This window comes from Athene cunicularia, assembly GCF_003259725.1.
Source record: "Athene cunicularia isolate RWA chromosome 5 unlocalized genomic scaffold, athCun1 chr5_part1, whole genome shotgun sequence".
Lineage (NCBI taxonomy): Eukaryota > Metazoa > Chordata > Aves > Strigiformes > Strigidae > Athene > Athene cunicularia.
The window spans coordinates 41,073,872-41,098,298 of NW_020799101.1; the positions used below are offsets into that span (position 1 = coordinate 41,073,872).

The 24,427-nt window shown below is 40.7% G+C and overlaps 1 protein-coding gene across 1 annotated transcript in view; it reads left to right on the forward strand.

Annotated features, from left to right (window-relative positions):
- Positions 1–24,427, forward strand: part of LTK (leukocyte receptor tyrosine kinase) — a 107,188-nt gene that overhangs the window by 30,903 nt on the left and 51,858 nt on the right. Inside the window, exons 2-5 of the mRNA XM_026849359.1 lie at positions 14,235–14,348; positions 17,288–17,443; positions 18,132–18,354; positions 23,611–23,750. Coding sequence (XP_026705160.1) covers positions 14,235–14,348; positions 17,288–17,443; positions 18,132–18,354; positions 23,611–23,750 — 633 coding nt within the window. The remainder of the gene's footprint in view (positions 1–14,234; positions 14,349–17,287; positions 17,444–18,131; positions 18,355–23,610; positions 23,751–24,427) is intronic.

The window sequence follows — 24,427 nt, forward strand, 5'->3', positions numbered from 1 at the left end:
ACTGTAAGTGTCCTTATATAACTGACGGTTTAACAGCATTTTCCACAGTCTCCAAGTTAAAAAATAAATTGGTATCTCCACCTCTTCTCCCCTTTATTAACCACTCTGCTCAAATTGTATGTGGGTTGTTTGTTTCTTTTTTTTTTAAAAGGTTTTTTTGGGGGCAGGAGCAGTTTCTTGGGTTTGACTTATTTATTTAGTGGTGAATTTGCCATCCCTTTCACTTTTCTTTTAGATTTATTTGTTTAGACTTTTCCTAATCCCTTGCTCCTCCTTGGGTTGAGTTGAAAGTCATCTCTGGGGCAGTCTTGGAAGTGATGAATAGAGGCAAGTAGAAGCAACTAACTAGCAGGCTCTTCCCGTCTCCTGTCTTTCTAAAGGTGTGGTGTAACCCCTTCTTCCCTCTTGTTTTTCATTAAAGGGAAGCTGAGAGCAGAGCCCCATTTTAAAGAGACTAGGTAAAGGCAAGGATAGCCTAACCTTCTTAATAAAGCAGCCAATCATTAGTAAGGGTGTGGAAAGCAAAGGAGCTAGAGGAAGTTCACAGGGTTGACTAATTCCACAAGGAGGATTTTGCGATTTAGAAGAGAAAGTATGGTATGCTCAATAGCAGGAAATCACTAACAATGTTCTTAAAGTTTGATATGGCCAAATGAAATGGGTACTCACTCTTTAAAACATATTATGTGGATTAGACTGTCCTTTTTTTGATTAAATATGAATTTTTCAGCTTAAAACATGGCATCTGGTGCTTTCCCAAAGTGATAGTTTAATTTTTTTTTTCTGCTACATTTGTCACTGTCACATCTTGGAAACAACTGTATATACTGAGCTGCTTGGTTTATATATACTCGATTTAATTTAATATCTGAGTGTGTTCTCATTGTTAAAAATAGATGTGGCAAAATAGTTTTCTTTTTTCATTGCTGGTCGGGCTGTTGTGCAAATGGCCTTGTGTGTGTATCACATATTTGTGAATATCACAGTGCACAAATGTGCATAATTTCATCAGGACAAAGCTGTATTGAGAAGCACTTTGCATGCAGTTTGTGCAAGTGACTTTGAGTATTAACATGGAAATCAACTGGGAGCATGTAAATTTTTAGGCATTTCTCTTCTGCCACCTGTATCTTCTCAGTGTTGCACTCTTCAGTAGTGAATGTGCTCTTCAGTGGAGAGTGCATTTTGGTAGGTTTTAATAAAACTAGGAGATAACATTGTTTCTGATATGAAATTACAAAAGGATGGAATTATCTGCCATGTATGGATTAGTTTCAGATCCCTCAATAATCTCCTAACAGATTCATACAGAAGGTGAATATTGGAGAAAAACTTGTAGGATTTGTTGGCTAAGTGTCTTGGAGAATGAAATTAGTGTTGGCCGTGATAGTTCTTCCTTCTCCTTTAGGTGAACCAGGAGGGTGGGTAAGACAACAGCAGCCAAGTCTTTGCATCACACTTTCATTTCATTCTGCTAAAAGCACTATCCCCAAGAGGTTGATCCCATCGCCTGTGTTGTTATACTGGGTTGTGACTCAGGGCTAATAGCAGAGCAGGAATGGGAACCCTGCTTCTGAGTAGTGGCTTTGTGGCAAGAGAACCTCTGTTCCTGTCTGGGAAGATTTACCAGAGAAAGGTGTGTATCTAATAAAAATGCTTACAATGATTTATGGAGCATCCTTATAGCTGATTTATGCTGCTATGCAAGGGTTAAGATCTCAAAGGGGAATCCTTAGATGATGAAGAGCTGTTGGCAGCCACCCTTGTGTCAAAAGTAGATCAAAGAAAAAAAAAAAGTGCAGGAAATGTGCCTTTGTGCTTGGATGGCCTCTGTGAGCAAAGCAGCCCCTGAGGGATTCTTGGAGCAGAGCATTCCTAAGGCTGTTCCTAGTAAAACAAGGATAGAAAGGAATATTAAGTAACCTCGGAGATCAAGGGAGCTCAAGGACAGCTTAAAGTCACTTTTGTCCTCTCCACTTGAGTTATGTTGTGTGAAATCAAGTAATCGAAAATAATTTTCTTTTTACTAAATTGAATTCTACAGGATCAATTCCACATTCATTGTAATAATTCAATCAAAACCTGGATCTGAAAATTATATTTCTTTCACTTTCTTGCTGGCACACAATTTCTCTTTTGCTGCAAAATGTTGCCCTGATGTGCCATGGAAGCTGAAGGGCAGGGACACATTGTTCCTGCCACAGGCCACAAAATACAGAGGCATCTTGAAGCTTGTAGCTGAACATCTTCTAGAGTGCAGCTGTCTAGCAATTATGTCTCCCATTTCTCTTTTGCCTAGGTTTGCTGTTCACTCTAGGCAGCTCGCAGAGTGTTTTTTGGCATTTTAGCATATGAGTTTGTTGAAAACTAAATATTCTCTCTCACGGGAAACTGATTTTGGAAATCTTGTTTCATTTCTAATCATGATGAAGACTCAAAATCCTAACATTTTTCACAAACCAAATTGTTTCAGATTTATGCTTTGACTTAATCAAAATGAGTCAGTCAGTATGGCAAAGTCTGTTTTGAAAGCATTAAAATATTTTCCTTCAGCTAGGTATTACACCATTTTACTGCATTAATGTTACAAACTCTGAACTCAAAGCAGATTACGGAGTAAAGAAGACATGTTTCGACCTTAACAAAATGCTATAATAGTTTCCACGTGAATATTTGGAAGATATTAGTATTTCCCATTAAGTAATGGAACTGGCATTTTCATATAAAAACATGCCATGAGAAAATAATCACGGCTCAGCATTTTACAGTCATCAGCAGAGAGTGAGGCTATGAGCAGTCTTTTGAGGGAGCCCTTCTCTTCCGCTTTCTAACTCTCTCTGCGTCTACAGGCTTTATATCTTCCTTCACCTTCCCTTGTGACTAATTATGCCTGTCACATCTACATGTGTGAATTCACACATACAGATCTCCTTTTAAGCTGCAATTGAAAAACCCTGTGAGTGCTGTTCTGAAGGAATAAAACAATTATTTCTTCCTCTAAATTTATGCATAAGAGCACAACGGGTTTGAAGTGCTGTTCCCTTGGAAGGCAAAATGTATTTCCATCTTGTATTCCTTCTTGGTTCTTCTTTGGAGCTGCTTGAAAACCTCTATTAAGAGTTGGACACCTGCCCCTTAATTTTATTCATCTCAGAGTTATATGTCTAATGTAAGTCAGTCATCCAAGCTATACTCCCTCTGTGATGATGGTTCTTTGACAGTTTGTATTAAAACAGGTATCTTAGGGTGCAATTTCATATCCCTTTCCTCTAATGACAAAGCCAGCTTGAAAAGGCTTGCATCCTTCCTCTTCCCACAGCTTGTCATTGTGGTTTTGACAATATAACTGTTTGCGTGGCCTGACTGTAAACTAGATCAAAAATATTGCCAGGTTACCCTAAAAAATTTAACCAATGAGAAAGGAAAATTTTCCTTAAGAATGGATGGTGGGTTAATTGCAGGAAAATGAAAAAGCGTTTTAAGGTTTGAAAAGAGAATAAAAGGTCTCAAGGAATCAAAAAAAAAAAAAAGTTCACTTTTTGGTTCATTGAACACTCCTGATACTTTCTGGTGTCATGTGTCCCGTCCCCCCTTTTTTTTTCCTACCTCTGTTTTGGCCAGTATTTTCAGACCCAAGAAGATCCATATTCCCTCTGAGAAAAACACAGTTATGTCTCTCTTAATTTATTACAAATTTTTCTTTCCCCATTAATGTGTATGGAGGAGCAAGGGAAGAAAAGATACCAGATTGAGTTCAGCATCTGGAACTCTGCTGTCTCCAACACAGATGTGATATAAACAGCAAATGTGTTTTTTACATGCCATCACCCCAGGAATGCCAAACATTCAGATGCAAGGCTGTAGCTCAGACCAATGAAATTCTACCAAGAAATACAGAAGTTGATTGCCAGTGAAGCCTTAGGTCATATGGACAAATCTCTCTTATTTAGAACCATCGGTACAACCTGTGTTAGCTGTCAGTATAATTTCTGTACAGAATTAGCAGAAAAGGAGTAGATGCCTCTTCTGCTAGCAACCACCCCAGCCTGAACAAAGAAGAGAAAGTAAGAAGTAGGGCAGAATGGAGCTTCCCTGAACAGTGCATCTCAAAGGTCCTTGGAAAGCCTTCGGAAAATTGGATAGCATGGGATTGATTCCTGGCAGCTTTCATAGAGGTGAGACAATGCAAAACCTAGTCCTTATTATCTGTGAGTAATAAGCAGTTAGTATTATAAAAATAGACATATGAGTAATGAGCAGCTGTGCTATAAAAAGAGAAATATCTTTCTAAGTTAATGTGACAATGTGTACACGTGAGTATGCGCATTTATACACTACACAATTAGTAGATTAGGAGGACACAGTAGATGGCATATTTTTGGATTTCAAGAAGAGGTTTTGGTAGCCTATTTCTCAACTGTAATTAAAATAGTCATTCAGATCTATTTCAGTAGATGTACATGTACACTGAAAACTGAGTAAGAAATCATAATTAGTAAGTTGCTATTCAAAGGCAATATGCCAAGTTAGGGAAGTAGTATCAAGAGGAGGACCCAAGAATTCCATCTCATATCGTATATAGTAGGTGAGTTTTGTGAGAAAAATGTAGATGGCATGGGCAAAACTCTTTATGTGTGAGTTCTGTCAAATAGCTGTAGCACAGTGGTGGAAACCTGCAATGTACTGTATTTTGTGTCAGAGCTTAAAGAGTTTTTTTTTTTTTTTTTTTTTTTTTTTTTTTCCCTGAGTGCAACATGGTGATTTTAATAAAAGCAAAGATTTGAGGCATGAAAGGATGAGTACGCACTCTACAAGGCGTAGAGGGTAAAGAGTCATTGGACAACTCGATTCAGGAAACATCACTATCCAGGGAAGGAGTTGGGCACCGAGTGACCAAATAGAGAAAGTGAGGAAATGAGAGACAAAGCAGCATTTTGCGTAACTACAGGTAGCAAGGAAGCAGACATGCTGTGAGCAATGGGAAAGAGGACTGTAGGAATTTTGTACAACTGCAAATCTCTAGTCGTTCTGCATGTTATGGAAACTGCAGATGACCTTTGGCAATCCAAGAGAACAGTGTAACAGGGAGTTGCTCAGTGCCTGGTGTGAAAAGCTCTTCAGACTGATCCACTTAGAACCCTTCAGGGAAGATTCTTGTCACAAGTCAGCAGGTGGGCAAGGAGGTGGTGTTCTGTTTCTTGTGGGTGGGATACCAGATAGGGTTGCAACAGCTGAGTAGGTTCTCTGAAGTAAATAAGCAAGGAACTACAAGGAAAATCCATACTAGCATAAATGACTGGTTTTAGTTTTGCAGAATATAACTAATTTTTAGAAAACTTCTAATGGTGCCAAAGAAGAGCATAGACAAGGTATGTTTGTAGATGCCATTCATGTTCTGCACATAAAAGAATATGGAAAGGTTTTTTTTTTTAAAAAAAAAGTCTAAGTATTCTGCTAGCCAGCTATGTTGCATAAGACTTGGGTTTGTCTATATTCTCTGGGGAAAAGAGACTCTGTGGTTTGACTGACCTCCAGCTCACTGGAGGGGAAGCAATCTTCTAGACTTTTTAGGCCACATTGGTTCGGATGATATTAAATTAGCAACCAAAGGAAATGATAGAAAAGTAAGGAATAAAAATCACTTGTTTAGCAGGGAGTTGAGAATAACATTAATCAAAGCACCAAGGACTGAAAGAGGAGTTCTTGAATTGCCTGCTACTAATGTGATGAGGCTGGCTCATAGACAAGTGGCAATGGAATGGAATTACTAATTTCTAAACCTAAATGCTGATAAACTGTAATTTCTCAGACTAGGAAGGAGGATTTCTGTGATTGGAATCGAAGGACAGAAGTAGGTTGGGAACACTATTATGTGGCAAACCCGACATTTCTTCTTTCCCTAGCCATTGAACCAAATGATCTTGAAAGCCAAAAGATCAATTAATACCTAAAATAAATGTTGATGTGCTTGCTGATGACTGCTGTAGACTGTCAAATCTGTTTAAAGACCTGGATGAAATACAAACTAGCTTGTTTTGTTTAAGGGGAGGAAAAAAGTGTGTGCATCTGTGTCTGTTGTGTGTGTGCAGTCTTCAATGCAAGTGACATCTTGGAAGTTTCATTGTGCCAGTGTGAGAGCATCTTTGCAAATGTTGAGTAGTGACAACACCTGAATGCAAATCCTCGTATCACATATTACAATGTTATCTGAGACTTATTCTCAGCAAGTGAAGAACTGAGGTAAGAACTGAGCTCAGAACTAAACCCAGGTGTTATACAAGTGGAAGTGATTGTGGCTTGAATACACACTTCTTTGAAACAGAATAAAATCTGAAGTGGTCTGACATGTGCTTCAGTCTAGATAGTCTAAGAAATGGACTTTAGTGCCTAAATAACATCTGAAGTGATGTATCTTGGTACTTCCAGAAGAGATAAATCTCCCAAAGTTTAAAACAATGTCACACTAACTCTGTTGGTCGAAAGGCTGTGGACATAAAAATGCACATAATGGTTGGGTTGTTTGTGTAAATGGCTAGCAAGCCACAAGCCTATACTTGAAAGGGAGGCTATGCTGGTATGAAAATAAGGAAAAAAGTACATTGCTTGCAGTAAAAGGAAGCTGAAAAGCCAAAAATTTAGCAATAGAGGAAGAAAGAAAAAGAAACTAAGAAGAAATCAGCAGCAGAGTTAGGAAGTCTAAGGATGTTTTCCAAGTGCATTAGTATCAAAAACCCTTAACGATTATATGAGTCTGTAATAGATGTGTGTGGTAGGTTTGTCAATAATGGAGACAAAAAGAAAAAGAGTTCAATAAACATTTCTAGAAAAAAACCCCAACAATTGATGATTCACCGTCACACTGAATTAATGTAAAAGTTTTCATAATACAAACATGTTGTGAAAAAAGCAGTTATTAAAATGCCTTGTTTGTAAAACAATTGGTCAAGACGGCTTGTGTTCAAGAATTTTGAAAGAACTAGCTAAGGAGCTTTAGAAGACATCCATGTTGAATTTTTTCAGTAAGTGCTGTGATACTGAAGAAATCTGGAGAACTGAAAGAAAGTTAATGTTTCATTAGTATTTAAAAGGGTAAATGGAATATGCTGGATGGCTGCATTTAATTTTGTGTGCTGATATACGTTCTACTCATGTGAGTAAGACTTGATAATACGAAGATTGCTGCCTTAACATCAGTATGAGTAAAAATATCAGAACACATGGTATAGGCTTAAAGAACTGGAAGAGGATTTATAATTATATGTCAGTCTAAAGAGCTTCTTTGAAAAGACAGCTTGATGCAGTCTAATTTTTTTTAATGAGTTTACCAGTTTGACAAAACTCATAGTGTGGATGTAGGGCATTCCAACTTCAGTTACATACTTAAATTGGGAACTCTTGATATGTACTTCGGTGTGTGCCTGGGCTGATACAATTCACTATGTCACATGTAGATTTAAAATTAAAGTATAAATAGGAATTGTTACTGACTAACTCTGCCTGTAGGTTTCCTGTAAGGGTAAATTCTGGGCTGTGTGTTATTTGACAGTTTTAGCAGTAAGTCAGAAGATAACTTAAAAACTGCAAAAGACTGATTAACAAAATCCCTTGGGAGGCTGCCTTGAAGGATATGGGAGTCCAGGAAGGCTGGTCATACTTCAAGAGCAAAGTCTTAAAGGCACGGGAGCAGGCTGTTTCCATGTGCTGTAAAACAAGCAGGCGGGGAAGGAGACTGGCCTGGCTAAACAGGGACCTTTGGCTGGATCTCAAGAACGAAAGGAGAATCTATTGCCTTTGGAAGAGGGGCCAGGTCTCTCATGAAGACTATAAAGATGTAGTGAAGTTATGCAGGGAGAACATTAGGAGAGCCAAAGCACAGCTAGAGCTCAACTTGGCTACAGCTGTTAAGGATAACAAAAAAATGAATCTCCCTCCTTTACTGGATGCAGAGGGAAACATGGTAACTAAGGATGAGGAAAAGGCTGAGGTGCTCAACGCCTACTTTGCCTCAGTGTTTAGCAGTGGAACTGGCTGTTCCCTGGACGCCCAGCCTCTTGATCTGGGAGATGGGGAGGGGAGGCAGATTGAGGTCAGCACAGTTGAAGAGGAGGTGGTCAGAGACCTGCTGCACCACTTGGATGGACACAAGTCTGTGGGACTGGATGGGTTACACCCAAGGGTGCTGAGGGAGTTGGCAGATGTGCTCGCCAAGCCGCTGTCCATGATTTACCTGAAATCATGGCTCACTGGGGAGGTTCCATTGGACTGGAGAGTGGCAAATGTGACACCTGTCTACAAAAAAAGCAGAAAGGATGATCCAGGAAACTATAGACCTGTCAGTCTGACCTCTGTGCCAGGGAAGGTCATGGAGCAGGTCATCTTGGGTGCCATTAAAAACCATATAAGGGACAACCAGATGCTCAGGCCCAGTCAGCATGGGTTTATAAAAGGCAGGTCCTGCCTGACAAACCTCCTTCTACGACAGGGCGACCTGCCTATTTGATGAGGGAAAGGCTGTGGATGTTGTCTACCTTGACTTTGACACTGTTTCCCACAGCATTCTCCTGGCAAAGCTGGCTGCTCGCAGCTTGGACAGGCACACGCTTTGCTGGGTAAAAAACTGTCTGGATGGCCGGGCCCAGAGAGTTGTGGTGAACGGAGTTAAATCCAGTTGGCGGCCGGTCACGAGTGGTGTCCCTCAGGGCTCGGTTTTGGGGCCACTCCCTTTATTGATGATCTGGACAAGGGGATCGAGTGCCCCCCGAGTCAGTTTGCAGATGACACCCAGTTGGGTGGGAGTGTTGATCTGCTCGAGGGCAGGGAGGCTCTGCAGAGAGACCTGGACAGGCTGGAGCCATGGGCTGAGGCCAACTGTAGGAGTTTCAATAAGGCCAAATGCCGGGGGCTGCCCTTGGGCCACAACAACCCCCAGCAGCGCTACAGGCTTGGCGAGGAGTGGCTGGAGAGCTGCCAGTCAGAGAGGGACCTGGGGGTGCTGATTGACAGCTGGCTGAACATGAGCCAGCAGTGTGCCCAGGTGGCCAAGAAGGCCAATGGCATCCTGGCTTGTGTCAGCACTGGCGTGGCCAGCAGGGACAGGGAAGGGATCTGACCCCTGTACTCGGCACTGGGGAGGCCACACCTCAATTCCTGTGTTCAGTTTTGGGCCCCTCACCCCAAAAAGGCCATTGAATGACTCGAGCGTGTCCAGAGAAGGGCAACGGAGCTGGTGCAGGGTCTGGAGCACAGGTCGTACAGGGAGCGGCTGAGGGAACTGGGGGTGTTTAGTCTGGAGAAGAGGAGGCTGAGGGGAGACCTCATCACCCTCTACAGCTCCCTGACAGGAGGGTGCAGAGAGCTGGGGATGAGTCTCTTTAACCAAGTAACAAGCGACAGGACAAGAAGGAATGGCCTCAAGTTGAGCCAGGGAACATTTAGACTGGATATTAGGAAGCATTTCTTTACAGAAGGGGTTGTTGGGCGTTGGAATGGGCTGCCCAGGGAGGTGGTGGAGTCCCCATCCCTGGAGGGGTTGAAGAGTCGGGTTGACCCAGCGCTGAGGGATCTGGTGTAGTTGGGAATGGTCAGTGTGAGGTTAATGGTTGGACTGGATGATCTTCAAGGTTTTTTCTAACCTAGACGATTCTGTGAAGGGTACTGGTGATCTTCTGGTAACATAAAGGTTAAGATAGGGAAAAATAAGGCAGAGTCCAACTCAACAGTGCACTAAAACCAACTATCTCGAAGGAAAATAATACACCTACGGAGGACAGGAATACCTGTTCTGTAAGAAAACATGCCAGAGAAAGACTTGGTGTCATGGTAGATGATAAAGTAAGAGGTTTTATTCTGGCTAAAATGACGGATGAGATTGTTGCACAGATAAACAGGGACATTTGGAGACAAAGCAGAACGACCATTCTGCATAGCATGGCATTAGTGTGCACTGATGTCTGCCTTTTGGTAAGAACCCTGAAAAACTGAGAAGGCTTTAAGAAGATCCTAAAGTATCACCTCACATAATAAACTTTGGCAAAACTGCATTTTGTCATGTTGCTCCCCTGTTTGATCATTACCTGCAATCTATCTGTACAGAGTACAAAAAGAGTGATGAATTAAGCAAGGGACATGGGGACCAACCAACTAATGAGCAAAGAATAAAAGTTTAATAGCAAGTAGCAGGAGATCACAGTGATATTTTCAAGGTGAAGTGTTAATAACTTAAAGTTGTAAATACTCATGAAGGAGAGAGATTATCTATTGAGCTGAAAGTGGAAGGTTTAGGAGTAATTGAAAAATGCTAGGATACGTAGGAGACAAAGAGTCGCCTTTTCACCATGTCTGACTTCCTGACAGTCAGGTCTGTTAGTCTGTAGTTTATCTTCTCAGAGAAGCAGTGAGAAATAATGAGTTGGTATTTTGATATTAGATGGGGAAAAACACTAGAAAATGCTCTAAAGGAAATTCTTTTAATGCTCTAAAGGAAGATGGCTTTGCTGACCTGGAATTGATTTACCATCATGAGTTCTAAGTATTTTCTGTAGTTTTCTTTTCTTCTGCAAAATAACATTAGGATTCAGGAAGAATTTCAGTTGTCCGAATGGGGTTTTTTGTAAGATAGTGAAATAATTGGAATTACCTTCTGAGTGCTGGAGGCTTCTGATTTTACTGTTTCATTACAGAAAAAGCAATGGATTTGTACTCTACTGTTAAAAGATCCCATATTTTTGCTGTGACATTTGAGTACTGTTACATTTACTGTTTCTTCCTGATCATTTTATGTTCCTTAATGGCAGACCTAGCTTAAAATCACTGATCTCCTTTCTCTCCATCTTTTATTTCTTTTCACTTAAATCATTGCCTTTTGATGATCAAAACAGAGAAAATAGGTATTTGATAAACAATAGTCTTTATTATTTGTTTAATGCTGAAATTCATGTCATACAAGAATTATATACAAGCATGTATGAGAGGATATGATGTGAGGTCGTTAGAAGCATCTCTGGAGTTCCCAGTTTCAAAAGAAAATGAAGAAGAGTTTCTTTTAGTGACTCTGCACTAGTTTTTAAGTTCACTCAGAGAGGCTGAATGAGTGAGAGAGAAGAATAATTGAGATATAAAGTCAGAGTGTAGGCTGGACTGGAGTGTTACAGAACCACTATCCGCATCTCCTGTATGGAATCATCATACTGTAAGTTCTCCTCTGCTCAGCCATAGCCAGAAATTCCTTGCTATGAGGAAACAAATGAATGGGGACATATTTCTGTGGGCGCATATGAACAAGTTCCTTGCCTAGCACTGAATCTAGGGTCTTCTATCTTAAGTATATTTTGTTTTTCAGTGAACTCTACTGTAATGACTGCCTTTTCTTCCTCTCATATCACCAGTTCGGTAAGTGGCATCTTCCCAGAGTAGGCAAATAGGCTTGTTACCAGGTGTTTGAATGAACCCTCTTGGGTTTTTTTGCCAAAAATAGGGTGTTGCTGACAGAATGCACAGCGTATAATGTAATTAGCAGATCAAGTTTCATGCAGTGCTCTCTGTGGCGAAGCAGTAAAGTGTTAATATATCTTAATACCAGACCAGCAAACTTCATAGACGCTTACCTCAATGGTACAAAAAACTGTTGTACCTTGTTTGTCTCAGCCATCACCAATGGCAGTGGATTTTTTTTCACACTGAAGCCGTAAACTCATTGTTCAAGTAGATTAGGTCTCTGTTCATGGTAAATCTGCCACTGAAACTTGTCTGCTAATGAAAAAGAGGAGGAAAATCCCAAAGGTGTGTATGTAATGGGTGGAGGGGAGTGCAAGTCAGATATTTTGATTAAGTTTTAGTTTTGTCAGGAGGAATGTCTCTAGCAGAACTTCTGCAGTGACTGTACTACATTTTGTGGGTCCCATGATATTTAGGCTATTTCCAAAATATATGAGCAACTTGGATTGTAAGGAGATGAGTGGGTGGAACAGGCTTTACAGAAAGCCCTGAGGGAAGTAAATACTGAACCTACAGCAGTGCTTAACAAAGATCAGGACATATAGGACTGAGCAATGTCTCAACAGACACAGAACATAAGTTGGGAGGAGCAGACTCAAGTTGTCAGAAGGTCTTGTTCTCTTTCCACAGCAGAATTTTTTTTAATGTAGTAAAATAGATTTGTTTGCAATACATGATTGATTTTTAGCATGTATTTTTCATAAGACAAGCCTTTCATAAGGCTGCCCAAACTTTGGCCAGCTAAGTGCCACGTAAGAATTCACAGTTTTTGAGGATTTCATCCAATTATACCTTACTTATAACACACTGACACTGATCTGCTATAAAGTGCAGAATCAGCTTTTCCACCATTAATATCCATAAATATTTGAACACAGAGTCAGGAAAAGATGTAGGGATTGACAGTTGGTCTGTGGAGACCACAGGTCTGTTATCAGTACACCATGTGTCTGCTGCAGCATGATGCTGTTCTATTCTAAAGTTATCCTTTCCTTAGAACCCCATGAAGACTGATGGATGCCTTTAGTACTATAATAAAAGATGGAAGGATACAGCATTCTTATGTTATGAAACATTTCACAGTATTTTACTCACTGAATGGTGCATGTTGCCATATATGTTAAAATGAAAATAATTTTAGCATTTTAAAATCAGACCAGATACTGCTGAAAAACCAAAAGCAGTGGTAAGTTTGAAAAAGTTTAAGATTATGTTCAAGTTTTGGGTGGTTTTTGGTTTTCTTTTTCTAGATCCTTCTGTATGTTTTCATATTACTGTTCAAAATCATTTTGCTGACAATATCTTAGCTATTATCAATGGGATGTTTATACTTTTTTTTTTCTCAACTGCAATTCATGTGAATAAGGTTCCTGTCTCCTCTGACATGGTTTCACATTTTTATATTGCTGAATTCATAACACACATGGCTGAGGTTTGAAAGCAATTCATTTTGCATCTCCCTGTCTTTGAACATCTTTTGAAAATAAGTACGTTTTATTCAACTTGTTTATGATTCCTAGAAAAGACTAAGACAATCTTAAATAAAGATTACTGCGTGCTTAGTCTGGGATTTGTGTATTTTCACATGCACATGTTGGTTAAATAAGAAAGCCATTGTTGGTATGAGTTGTTCCAAAGAGAGGTCAGAAGGTAATGAACATTTAATTGTCAGAAGTACTACAATGGATAATAGTTTGGGTAAATTTATTTTCCTTTGAATAACAAAAATTTGATCCAGAACACCGCCTCCATTTAAAATCAGCTAATCTTAGCATGCTGGGTTTACTATTCACATTGGTGAAATAGAAAATAATTTCTATGGCCTTCTATATCTTCTGAGATTTTGGTCTTTTTATCCAGCACAACCAAACTTTATATCAGGACTCTAAGGTCTGTATTGGTATGTACTGTGTATGTATTGGTGCCATAGTCAGGATCAAATGTCACAGTTGCCCATGAAGGTTTTTATAGCTATATGACAAAGGGATCCCTGAGATAGAGCAGTACAGGGGGATTAATAAGAAGAGTTTTGGACAGACTACATGTTCTAGATATCAGATACAGGAAAGTTACCTGATTCCTTTGAAAATCCCAGGCTTTGTACCTGGCAGTAAGAAAGAAATCTCTGGATGTGTGCAGTGATGCGAAGGTTTCATTAGTGTTAGTTTCAGATAGAGTGTTCTTGTCTGGTGAAGATGAGAGCACTTATACAGGTCATCCCAAAAGATTGCCGATAAATCCATGTCGTGTATTGTATAGATAGCATATATTTTACAGTTGAACTCTTCTTCTAATCACAGAATCATAGAATGGTTTGGGTCAGAAGGGGCTTTTAAAGGTCATCTAGTCCAAGCATCCTGCCACAGGCAGGGACATCTTTCACTAGATCAGGTTGCCCAAAGCCCTGTCCAACCTGTTGGCAGGCAGCTGGGTGCTGCAACATGGGCACTGCTGGAATATACAGTGTCTATGTAGACTATATAAGCTGGTAAAAATGTGAGTGGATAAAGAATAGTAAAGAACACATTACTAAGTAAAGTATTCTGCTGTAGTTATATTTCTGAGAAGTGGTAGGACTATTCTGAAACATCCCTGGGACAGTACTGCACCAGTACAATGTAACAAGGGTGAGTGTAATATAACAGGGCTTTGTTAAATATATGTTTATGCTTAACAATATGGAAGCATAGTTCTGTATAGAAACATCAAAATCTTCCCCTGTTCTTTTTGTTTTGTTATAGTTGTTGTCTCCTGTTCTGGATCACATGAAGAAAACTCTTCTTCACCAAATCTTCCTCAGAAGCTCTCCCTGATAAAAAGTAGGATGGTTTCATTGCATCAGCCTTCTAAACCAGGTACCATAAGTCCTCTTCCTTACATCCTCCTTATTTCTGCTTCAGAATATAGGTGCAAGATAGATGCTGGCAATCACAAAGATCCTTTACGAGAAAGTTGTGCCACTGGATTTCTGACTGGAAATGGAGGAATGCCCCAGAAAGACCAGTGTAACCTTAAGGGTTATAGCTTCTTCTTGATGGATCTTTCCATCACAATGCAATGCACGTGATTGTTGGGGCCATCCCGAGCACAAACACAGGCTGGGCAATGAGTGGATTGAGAGCAGGCCTGAGGAGAAGGACTTGACTAGATGATCAAGGTCTTTTCCAACCAAGATGATTCTGTGACGTGGGAGAAATAGTAGATGAAAAACTGAGTATGAGCCAGCAATGTGCACACGCAGCCCGGAAAGCCAACCATATCCTGGGCTGTATCAAGAGCAGTGTGGCCAGCAGGTCAAGGGAGGGCATTCTTCCCCTCTGCTCTGCTATCTTGGAATACTGCATCCAGCTCTGGAGTCTCCAACATAAGAAGGACACGGACCTGCTCGAGCAGGTCCAGAGGAGGCCACGAAGATGATCAGGGGGATGAAGCACCTTGCCTGTGAGGACAGGCTGAGAGAGTTGGGGGCGTTCAGCTGGAGAAGTGAAGGCTCTGGGGAGACCTTAGAGTGGCCTCCCAGTGCTTAAAGGGGCTACAGGAAAGCTGGGGAGGGACTCTTGATCAGTGTAGCAATAGGATGAGAGGTAACAGTTTTAAATGGAAAGAGGGCAGACTTAGGCTAGATATAAGGAAGAAATTCTTCCCTGTGAGGGTGGTGAGACACTGGCACAGGTTGCCCAGAGAAGCTGTGGCTGCCCCCTCCCTGGCAGTGTTCAAGACCAGGTTGGACGGGGCTTTGGGCAACCTGGGCTAGTGGAAGGTGTCCCTGCCCGTGGCAGGGGGTTGGAACTAAATGATCTGTAAGGTCCCTTGCAACCCAAACCGTTCTGTGATTATCTATTGCCAAAAAGCTCAGAGTCCATTTTTTTTTTTTTTTTTTACTGGATGTCAGCAAATTCCCTGATCTGTTTCAGACTCTTCTTCCAGGAATTCAGATCCTCTCAGGCCTCCCATTGTGGCAGATAGGTTTTATACAGCTTGGAGTATGGGAATCAGATGCTTTTGAAGGAGAATGTTGTGTTCATTTATCTGAGCTGCAAACTGCTTTGTTATGTGAGGCATGTTTGAATGATTAAGTTTGCATTTGTACAGTCCTTGCTACTGCAAGCAGGGATATTGGTAAGATTTAATGAAATTATGTTGTCATAAACATTAGTTTCGAGTAAGCCTCTATTTAAAATAGAAAAGGAATATTTTCTTTCCTGAGCTCTCAATTTGCTTTCTTGCACTGTCATACTGTTGTGAGAGAAATTGCTTTCTGGGTTTTATGACCAACTAGATTTTTACCTGATAGAAATATTTCTACTACTGATAATAAGTCTGTGGGACACTGAGTTAACCTGTCAAATAAATTTGAAACGGCACAGCAGATCTGAATCGGGACTCTGCTTTGTCTCACAAAGCCATGGAGTTTCTGGGATGTTGAGATCCCTAAAGCTGTTTCACTGGATCATCAAACCCTAGGCTGTAGCTGTGCACAGACATCTTTCCCTAGAGCCAGCAGAGCCAAGAGAGTGGCCAGTGCCCTCCATCCTGTGTCTTACTGGAAGCTGGCATTGCATACACACAGCCTGTCCCAAGCCACAGCAACTCTGTAACATCTGTGTTTCTCTTACCTCTGCGTACTGGGTGGTGTTTTATAAAAATGTCATTATAAGACTTCAAAAATTGGGAAAACTTGTCTACTTCGGCTGTTGCATTCAAAAGATGCTTCAATTTCTTCTTTTTCTGAAAGTTTAGTTGAAGTATAGCCAATCTTCTAGAGGCTCTTATGTTTTTATTTCTGCCCCATCTGTGTTGCCTGTGCAACCACCTATCCTTGTTAGATTACTGACCTTAATTCTGCTCTTTATACCTGTCTTCTCCCCGGGAATAAGGCAACCAAAGGAATAACACTGTGTCATTCATGTTTGCAAGGTTTGAATACACTCCAAACATCAGGATCCCAAATACAAATGTTTAGTCTTATTATTTCTCATATGGCCTAGGGGTCCTCCAGTTATTACTGTAATATTATTATTATTACTACTGAAAATAAATATCGTGCAAGTTAATATCAGTTTACCATATCTGCTCAGCCCCACTCTGCGTGGGAGAGCTTTGTGCAGCTAACATCCCTTCAGGGAGTTTATATTAGATTGATGAGAGAACAGTGAATTACTTCTTGTCTGGTTTATAATATGCTGATTATGAAAAATTCTGGCCTGGATGATCTAGTGTTCTCAGTGCTGCAAATAGACTCTGGAGTTTGTTAAGAAGGTGTTCCTGTCCATCCTGCTGGAGGAAAGCAAAGCTGTTTTAAAAAAAAAAAAAAAGTAAATAAATATGTAAAGCTTGCATTGCTCAGCTATTCTGCTTAGGACTCTGTCAAAATCTTTCTATTGCTGAAAGAGGCTTGACCTTAGAGTTTCATTTGTTCCTCTCTGCCAAGATGCTAAAGCCATACAGTTTCGCCGTCCTTGCTGCACTAGGTATTATCCTCACTCAGGATTTTATATACATGTGGGCTAGACCTTCCACTGATGTAAATTTACTATTTATACCAGTGGGAGGATGCTGATTTACACCTGCCAAGAGTTTACAGGGTTGTTTTTCATTCTGGCATGTTACTTCACCTGCCGTGGGAGACACTCTGTTGTTATTGCACAAAACAAACTTTCTTTTTCCCCTCAACTTTTCCATGTCTTGGGAGAGATAGTTCCCATATGCTGTACGTCTGCTCATTCATGCCTGCATCACCCTTGTCCCTAGAACTGGGGAAGGCCTCATTGAAACCTTTGGTTTCTCACAACAGAAATCTCTTGTATCATCGGCTCAAGCTGTTCATGGGTGACGTCTACAGACAGTTTTGGAAAACCGGACTGGGTGTTATCTTCGGTTGGTGTCCTGGTGTCTCAGGAGAGGCAGCAGCTTCTTCTGGAAAACAGTTCCTCCCGTGGAGATGTTGAAGGTAGGCAGAGTTGCAGATCCCTCGAATGGACATCTGCTTTCTCCCAGCACTGGTATCAGCTGTGGGGGGTAGCAACAGAGCCAACAGGCTGAGGCCTCAGGCACATGTCACTAAAAATACTGCCATGTGCTTGTTCTGGTGCACAACTCGTAAGTGCACTGTCGGTGCCCAAGAGTCACTAAGAGCCATATAGTGTATGTGTGCTGCCTGAGTTGTGTATGTGTGTACCCTGTAAACAGCCAGTCCCCTTAATATACTCATTTGGTATCTCCCTGTTTTAGGATAAGCTACTTTTGCTTATGAAGACGGGATATTTCTGAGGAAACTCAATCCTTTACAAGCCAGGGCTGGCTTCACATGTCTGCTGTCTGACTTGCAAAGTCTTTGGCTTTTGTTTTATTGGACATGTCTTCACTCTGCTTTGTTTGGTTTCTTTTCTTCTCTTCTCATTCCTTCTATCATTTCTTCATTTTTTTCACTCATTTTTACTTTATTCTTCTTTCTCTACTTTGTTATTTTTTGGGGTTTTGTGCATAGTCTTCTCCTTTCTTCTTATTTCTTTCATCAAAACCCTTATTCGTTTCCCTCTTATTACTCTCTTATTTCCTCTTACTTCTCTCTTCCATCCACACTGTGTGTCTCTTCTTTTTTTTTTTTTCTTTTTTTTTCTGTTTTTTTTTCCTCACAGGGGACATTTTCCTTCTGAACACCAGTAGGCTCCCAGATAGATGTGAGTTCAGCCTGCATAGCCCCATCCTGCCTGGGAGCTTGGAGTCTTGCGTGCTGGAACTGGCCATATGTTCACAGGATGCTGTTCCTCTCCTCCAGAGGTTCACAGTTGAAATCAGATATGTGGAGACAAACAGAAATATAATAATTTCTCTGAGAGTTGGCCATGAGGAGGATGCCGGGTAAGACAATCAATTTGCAGCTGTTTAGACCTTGAATTGCAGGGTAGGGTGGAGCCCCCCCATGCCACTGTTTATAAGCGTCTTCTCCCTTCTTGAGATCATTGCTGATGTTACAGCAGAAAATGAAGGCAGAACTGCCAGGACTGAAGCGTGCAGCTTCCTGACAGGATGTCTGTAACAGACCCAGGTTTTCTGTCCCCCCTTTGCAAAAAATCATACTTGCTTAGGACTCACTCTTCTTCCCTCACATGTGTAAGAGTCAGGACTGGTTGACACTCTCACTGATGCTAGGATTATAGCTGTGAAATGCACTCGGTCCAAAGACTGCCTTGGTGATGTAACTGATATCTCTAAGTATTCAAGGAGTCCCATCATTGTTACAGGGGTCATATCTCTCATTTTAGGTAGGGCTAACTTTACCTCTCCTGTATTTTCCTCCTTCTGTCTGCTAAGTTCAGGAGCATCCTCTTTTGCTTCATTTGTAGAGTTCAGGGAGGTGAAAAATGGAGGCTAGAGCTGAGAAGAGGTGAACACCAAAAGAAAAAGTGCAGTAACCCTGGATCTTGTTCTGTATTCTCTTCTCTTTGACCTTCCCAGTGTTTTACTTCTTAATTCCTGTGTGTAACAGAATGCAGTAAGGAGGAGAAATGGGCAAAGGGAATGAATCACAACAGGAAAAGGAGAAAAGTCCACGTGTCATCTGATTTTGCCATTTTCAATGTGCTTGTTTTTCCTTTGCCGCAATATGCCTTGTAAGAACCTGGGTCAGACACACAACGGAGCTTTTTATTTCCATCACCTGACTGACTCCCATGGAGAATTTAAGCAATAGATCCCAGCTCTTGTTTTCTTTGAATTCTTTGGCACTCTCCAGGCTGCCATGGAGATCTGTAGCCAAGACTCCTGGTCAGCCAAAGATAGCATAGTTTGACTAAAAAAAGGTGTTTATTTTCTTTCAGATCCCCCTCTCTCTCGTGTTTAGCTATTGCTCACTTCCTTCCTGGCTACTTCTTCCCCTTCTTCTTGCCAATTTTACAAGGAATCTGTTGCATTTTGGGGGGATCAGTTTCTAATGTCCTTTTTTACCTACAACTGCCGTTGCTGCTTTGAGTATTTGACAAGGCTCTGCAACTGCAGTCACAGCTCCGTTCCCCTACATAAACTCATAAAGTACCTTTTTGATATACCGAGCTGGCCAGAGTGGGCTTTGATCACAATCACTGCTGTATCTCTGGAACGGATTGTGTATGTTGTTTAACAGCTTATTTGAGCACTGCAAAACAATTCTACATGCGATCAAGATTATAATCTCTCTAAAAGTGATGGCATTTAGTTTTATTAGGACGGAGTTAGCTTGACTGGAACTTGGCATAGACACTGGTATTACTTTTTCTTAGTGAAATGAAGCACTGATAAACTCAGAGAGTTTAGTATTAAGATTTTAAAGATGGAAGGTGACAGAGTCCTGGTTTAAATCAAGATAGAAAGGAGGAATAGAAAAGAGATAAAGCAGAGTTAGGAACCATATTAGGTTAAATAACCTTCTTTTTCCCCCCTCATTACAGGGAAACTCTTCAAAATCTCTGCACAATTCCAGAAAAATCTGAGCATGCAGGCAGGACAAAATTTATTTCTAACACAGTGATTGAGCTGCTTCTTACGAGGCATGTAGTCTGAAACAAACATTCTCTCCATGATTAAGATTTTAGCAACATTGGTTGTTGAGAAGAGAGACCATCCTGAAGCTTTGCAGTGGATTTCCATAGATAATGAGAGTCCTACAAGCTTTTCCGTGCTAACCAAGCGCTGCTGCACAATTTAGAGCAGAACAAGGAGGACCTTGAGATAGGTGCCTATGTGTAGTACATAGTTTAATTGTTGACAATTACTACTAAGGGATTGTCTTGAGATCAGGGTAGAAACTTAGATATAGCAAAAAGTCTAGGTGGCACTTTTTCAGATAATCAGGCACTCCAGAAAATCCTGCTCAGTCCCTTTTGTCATCCCTCAACTCCAGGCTCAATTCTTTCATCATGAATTCCAGCTGCACTGCTAGGATTTATTGTTAAATTGTTAATATTTTCACATATACCTTATTCAAAGAATAAAGAAACAGGTAGACCTTCATACACCATGTCCTCCGAATAAGCAGGGCAATGTCACAGTATTTGTTGTTATATACCACAACCACAGGGCATGGGTATTCTGAGTTACTATCATTAGAGGGAGGACTACCGAGGGAGTGAGGCATTGGAAATTTTATATATTTACAAAAAATCTATAAAATTATATTTCTCATTATCTCGGTAGCGTTCAAACATCAAAGACCCTGTAACTTTGCTTGGAAGCACAAGCCTTCTTTGTCTGGCACTTGGCTCAGAAAGCTGTCTTCACTTTCTCAGGGTTACAGTTACGGTGCTTCTTCAGGTCACATCTAATGCCTTTTTTTTACTATTTTGCTTATTCCACACAGACCCAGAAACAGTCACAGCTGAAAATTCTTCCAAGCCCTGTATGCTTTTGTTTTGAATGGTTTCACATGCTTGTGTTTGTTGTTGACCACAATTATTTCAGTGTTGTCAGCCAAAACTGTTTCTGTAAGGAGCTAGTTTCTTTCAACTTTAAGTGCTCACAGTTCAGTGAAAATGAAAAAGCATCACTTGGGGCAGGGATAATCTTTTCACTTTCTGTGGTCAGTAAGCCAAGCTGATTTTGTTCTGTTTTCTTTCTGAAGTATAAGGCACTGCCCATGATGGTCTGATAGGTCAAAAAGCAGAAAGTTCATGGCCATGTGCACACATGGGTTTTCAGTTAGCCAACCTCACAAAACAATTATTGCTTAGCTTTTTGTGTCTTCCCCCTTTTTGGGGGGTGGGTGGGGGTGGTGCTAGCTTCTGAGACACTTGTAGAAACTTACCATCTTTGACACTTCAGTTGCAGTAATGTGGTTGGTTTTATCCACAAAAGTTATTTAACTTCTACTATTGTACATGGAAACATTGTCATATAGTTAACCTGAATGTCTAGAAACATGTATGGTCACTTGGTTTCATAAATTAGGTGTCCAACTACATAAGCCTTTGAAAGGGAGTAGTCTGGTAGGCATCCTCAGAAAATGCCTAATATGTACTGACAACAATGAGCAGAGCCATTTTAATTTTAAAATGCAGCTAGAAAAGCAGAGGCTGTCCAGCCGTTATATAAGACTGATTTTTGAACACCGATCTGGGAGTATGACTTACTGCTCCTCGTGCTTCTGTTAAAATTGCACCCAAAAATACACTGGATCAAGAACCCTCTAACCATTTAGTGAAGGCAAAAGGGGTAGGCATGTGTTCTGCTCTCTCATTCATTTCCTTTTAAGTCCAAGGGCTAGAACTGGATGTTTGTGAAGACTTGCAGGCAACAACTTCCTGTATGTAGAAAAGTAATGAGAAACTTCTGAACTATATGTTCACTGATTGAGCCTAGAAGCATTTAGTGTGCATACCTTTGGTCAATAACCCGTGCAGCGAGTCCCCCTAATTCAGAAAAGGTTTCAGGTTTCCTGTTCAGCTTCATTGAATTTTTCACTCTTAATTAAGAAATTGCTGTTCTTAATATTAAAAGTCTTTCTTAAAATTAATGAGTTAGCTTTGTTGGGCATGGAAAAACATGGCATAGAAAGGAATGGTAAGGAGGGGGAAGAAGCCTTTTGCTTAGCAATTGAGATTGAGAGCCTAATGAAAAACAAAAGTTGAAAATACAAATCAAAAGTTGAAAGTATAGGCTTGCAGGGTTAATCTTAATTTCTCTTGCCTCTTAAGCATCAGGTTGCTTGCAACTTCAAACTTTCTATCCATGCAAATTTCTCAAAATTATGTCAGACTCTGGTAGCCCTTCCATACATCCAAATCCATTTTAACATCTCTATTTGGAAGAAGAGTAATATTACATCCTTACTTGAGATCAGGTGTGACTTAAAATCAATAGTAAAGGTATTGCCAAGCTTGGCTTATCTGGAAGCCTGCTGCAATGATCTGTCTTCTGCTAGATCAACAATGGGCTTTGTTCCTGATTCCATTAAGAAAATTAAATTGGCCTGGACTAGCCCCTGTTTGGATAGTGGAACCAAGCAAAGAAGGTGTAATTACTTACAACATTAGAAATCTTGCTGCAGTTGGATCTTGGGGGTGAGGCTTTCTCTGAAGGGGAATACCTTAATGATGATGAGACTCCATACACAGAAGTATTCTAGGTGATGCAAAGCTACTTGTCATTTTGTGGTCTCTGGATGCTTGCCAGCTTTTGCTGTGGTGTTACAAATGGAGTCAAATTTCAGTACTAGAGGTGTTTCAGTGCAGAACTAGAATATTTCATGGGACCTTAGGACTCTGAATCAGAAGGCTGCCAGTTCACACAAGTAGTGGTTTAAGACAGTGGCCTTGCTCTTCTCCCAGATGCCACAGTTCTCCCAGCAGAGATGGCAGACTAGACAGTGTGTCTTTCTCAGTTATGACGTTTCAGAGTTTGGTTTATTGACTTAGATCACCAGTGGTTTTCATTTATTTTGATATACCAGACTCTAAATGGCAAGTTCTAAAGTGTCAGGCTCATAAAACATGTAGGATTAAGGTGCAGCAGCTGAACTAGTCATTGTTTTCATCTGTGAGGCAGTAATCTCTTTACCTTCCGCTACTAATCGTAACACTGGTTGTGAATCAGAGGCTGTGTGCTACAGGTTCCTGCACTCAGGGGTGTGCTAACACTGGTGATACTGTGATGTCTCATCTGCAGCGTGCCTTGTAACTTGGTGGAGGTACTAGAACCATGCCTCAATGCTTGGAAGGTCTAGTATGCTTAATAGGTAAACTCAAAAGATTTAAAGACTGTCTGTACCTTCAGTGGCTCATTGAGCCCATTTGATTAAGACCCATTGATTTTTGTGGCCAACGGGATGTAATGGAGTGATGAACAAAGCTGGGTCACGTAGCAGAAGTGATTCAGTTCTGGGTCAGTGCTGAATGGTCTTGGATGTTGTGCCACAGTGTGGCGGGAGAGGATCTGCAGCAAAGATAACTAAACATGAGCTTGTTAGGCTGAACACAATTTGTTTTATATTAACACCTGTTTGTTATGTTGGAGTTTACATTCATCAGTCAGTTCCCCTTGTCGATACTATTACTTCTGTTTGGTGCAGTGCAGAATCTTTATGCTAGAGACTCCATGGATTTCAGCTGTTGTGTGTATGTCTGTTAGCTCTTTGTTGTTTTCTAGGATGAAATGGAAATACCTGATGGCCCAGATTGGCCGAATAGAAAGACCTTTTAAAATCACCTTGCTGTATTCAAACTGTGGAGCACAAGAGGTTGGAGTACTGGCAGTGGGCTCCTTGCAACTCAGGAACTGCTTTCATGGTATGTTGCAATACAGTCAGGTTTGGAATAACCAAATGCAGTCAGAGAAGAGAGCAGCATCCTCACCAAAACTGGTGAGTGTGATCAGGGAGTCAGTCAGGTGGGATTTAAATGAAAGTTGAGTCTCCTCTAGAGATTCTAGCAGTATTTACCAGTACTGTCAAGGGTCACATTTGCATGTGTTTTATGTGTGTGAGCACATGTGTGTGTGCTCCAAAGGCAGGGTTGAAGCTCTGATTATATATTATACATAGCACTGATTTAAGTGATCCTCTCTGCTTTTCAGCTTTGCTTGATCTTTGAGTGAGAAAAAACAGCGTTTATGCTGCATCCAGCAAGAGGGATGGAAGAAAGTACTTGCCTAGATTATTTTAGCATTTAATATTATTCTCTCTTAGATAATCAAGAACAAAAGACTACCTTGTGTCACCAAAGCCTTTTCCATATCGAGGCTCTATCATCCAAATCTATAAAGAAAAGAAACATTGATCTGCACTCCGTAGGGTCTGTTTGCTACCGCCGGGCTGAGAACTTCTGTCTGAAATGAAAATAATTGGAATGTAGTTACTTTCTCCAAAGTACTGAGTGCTGAGCTCAGAAATCATCAGTTTTACCTGGCATGCACAGTCCTGTTGTGAATGTCATGCAAATGATCCTCAGTAGCTGTGCAGAACCTT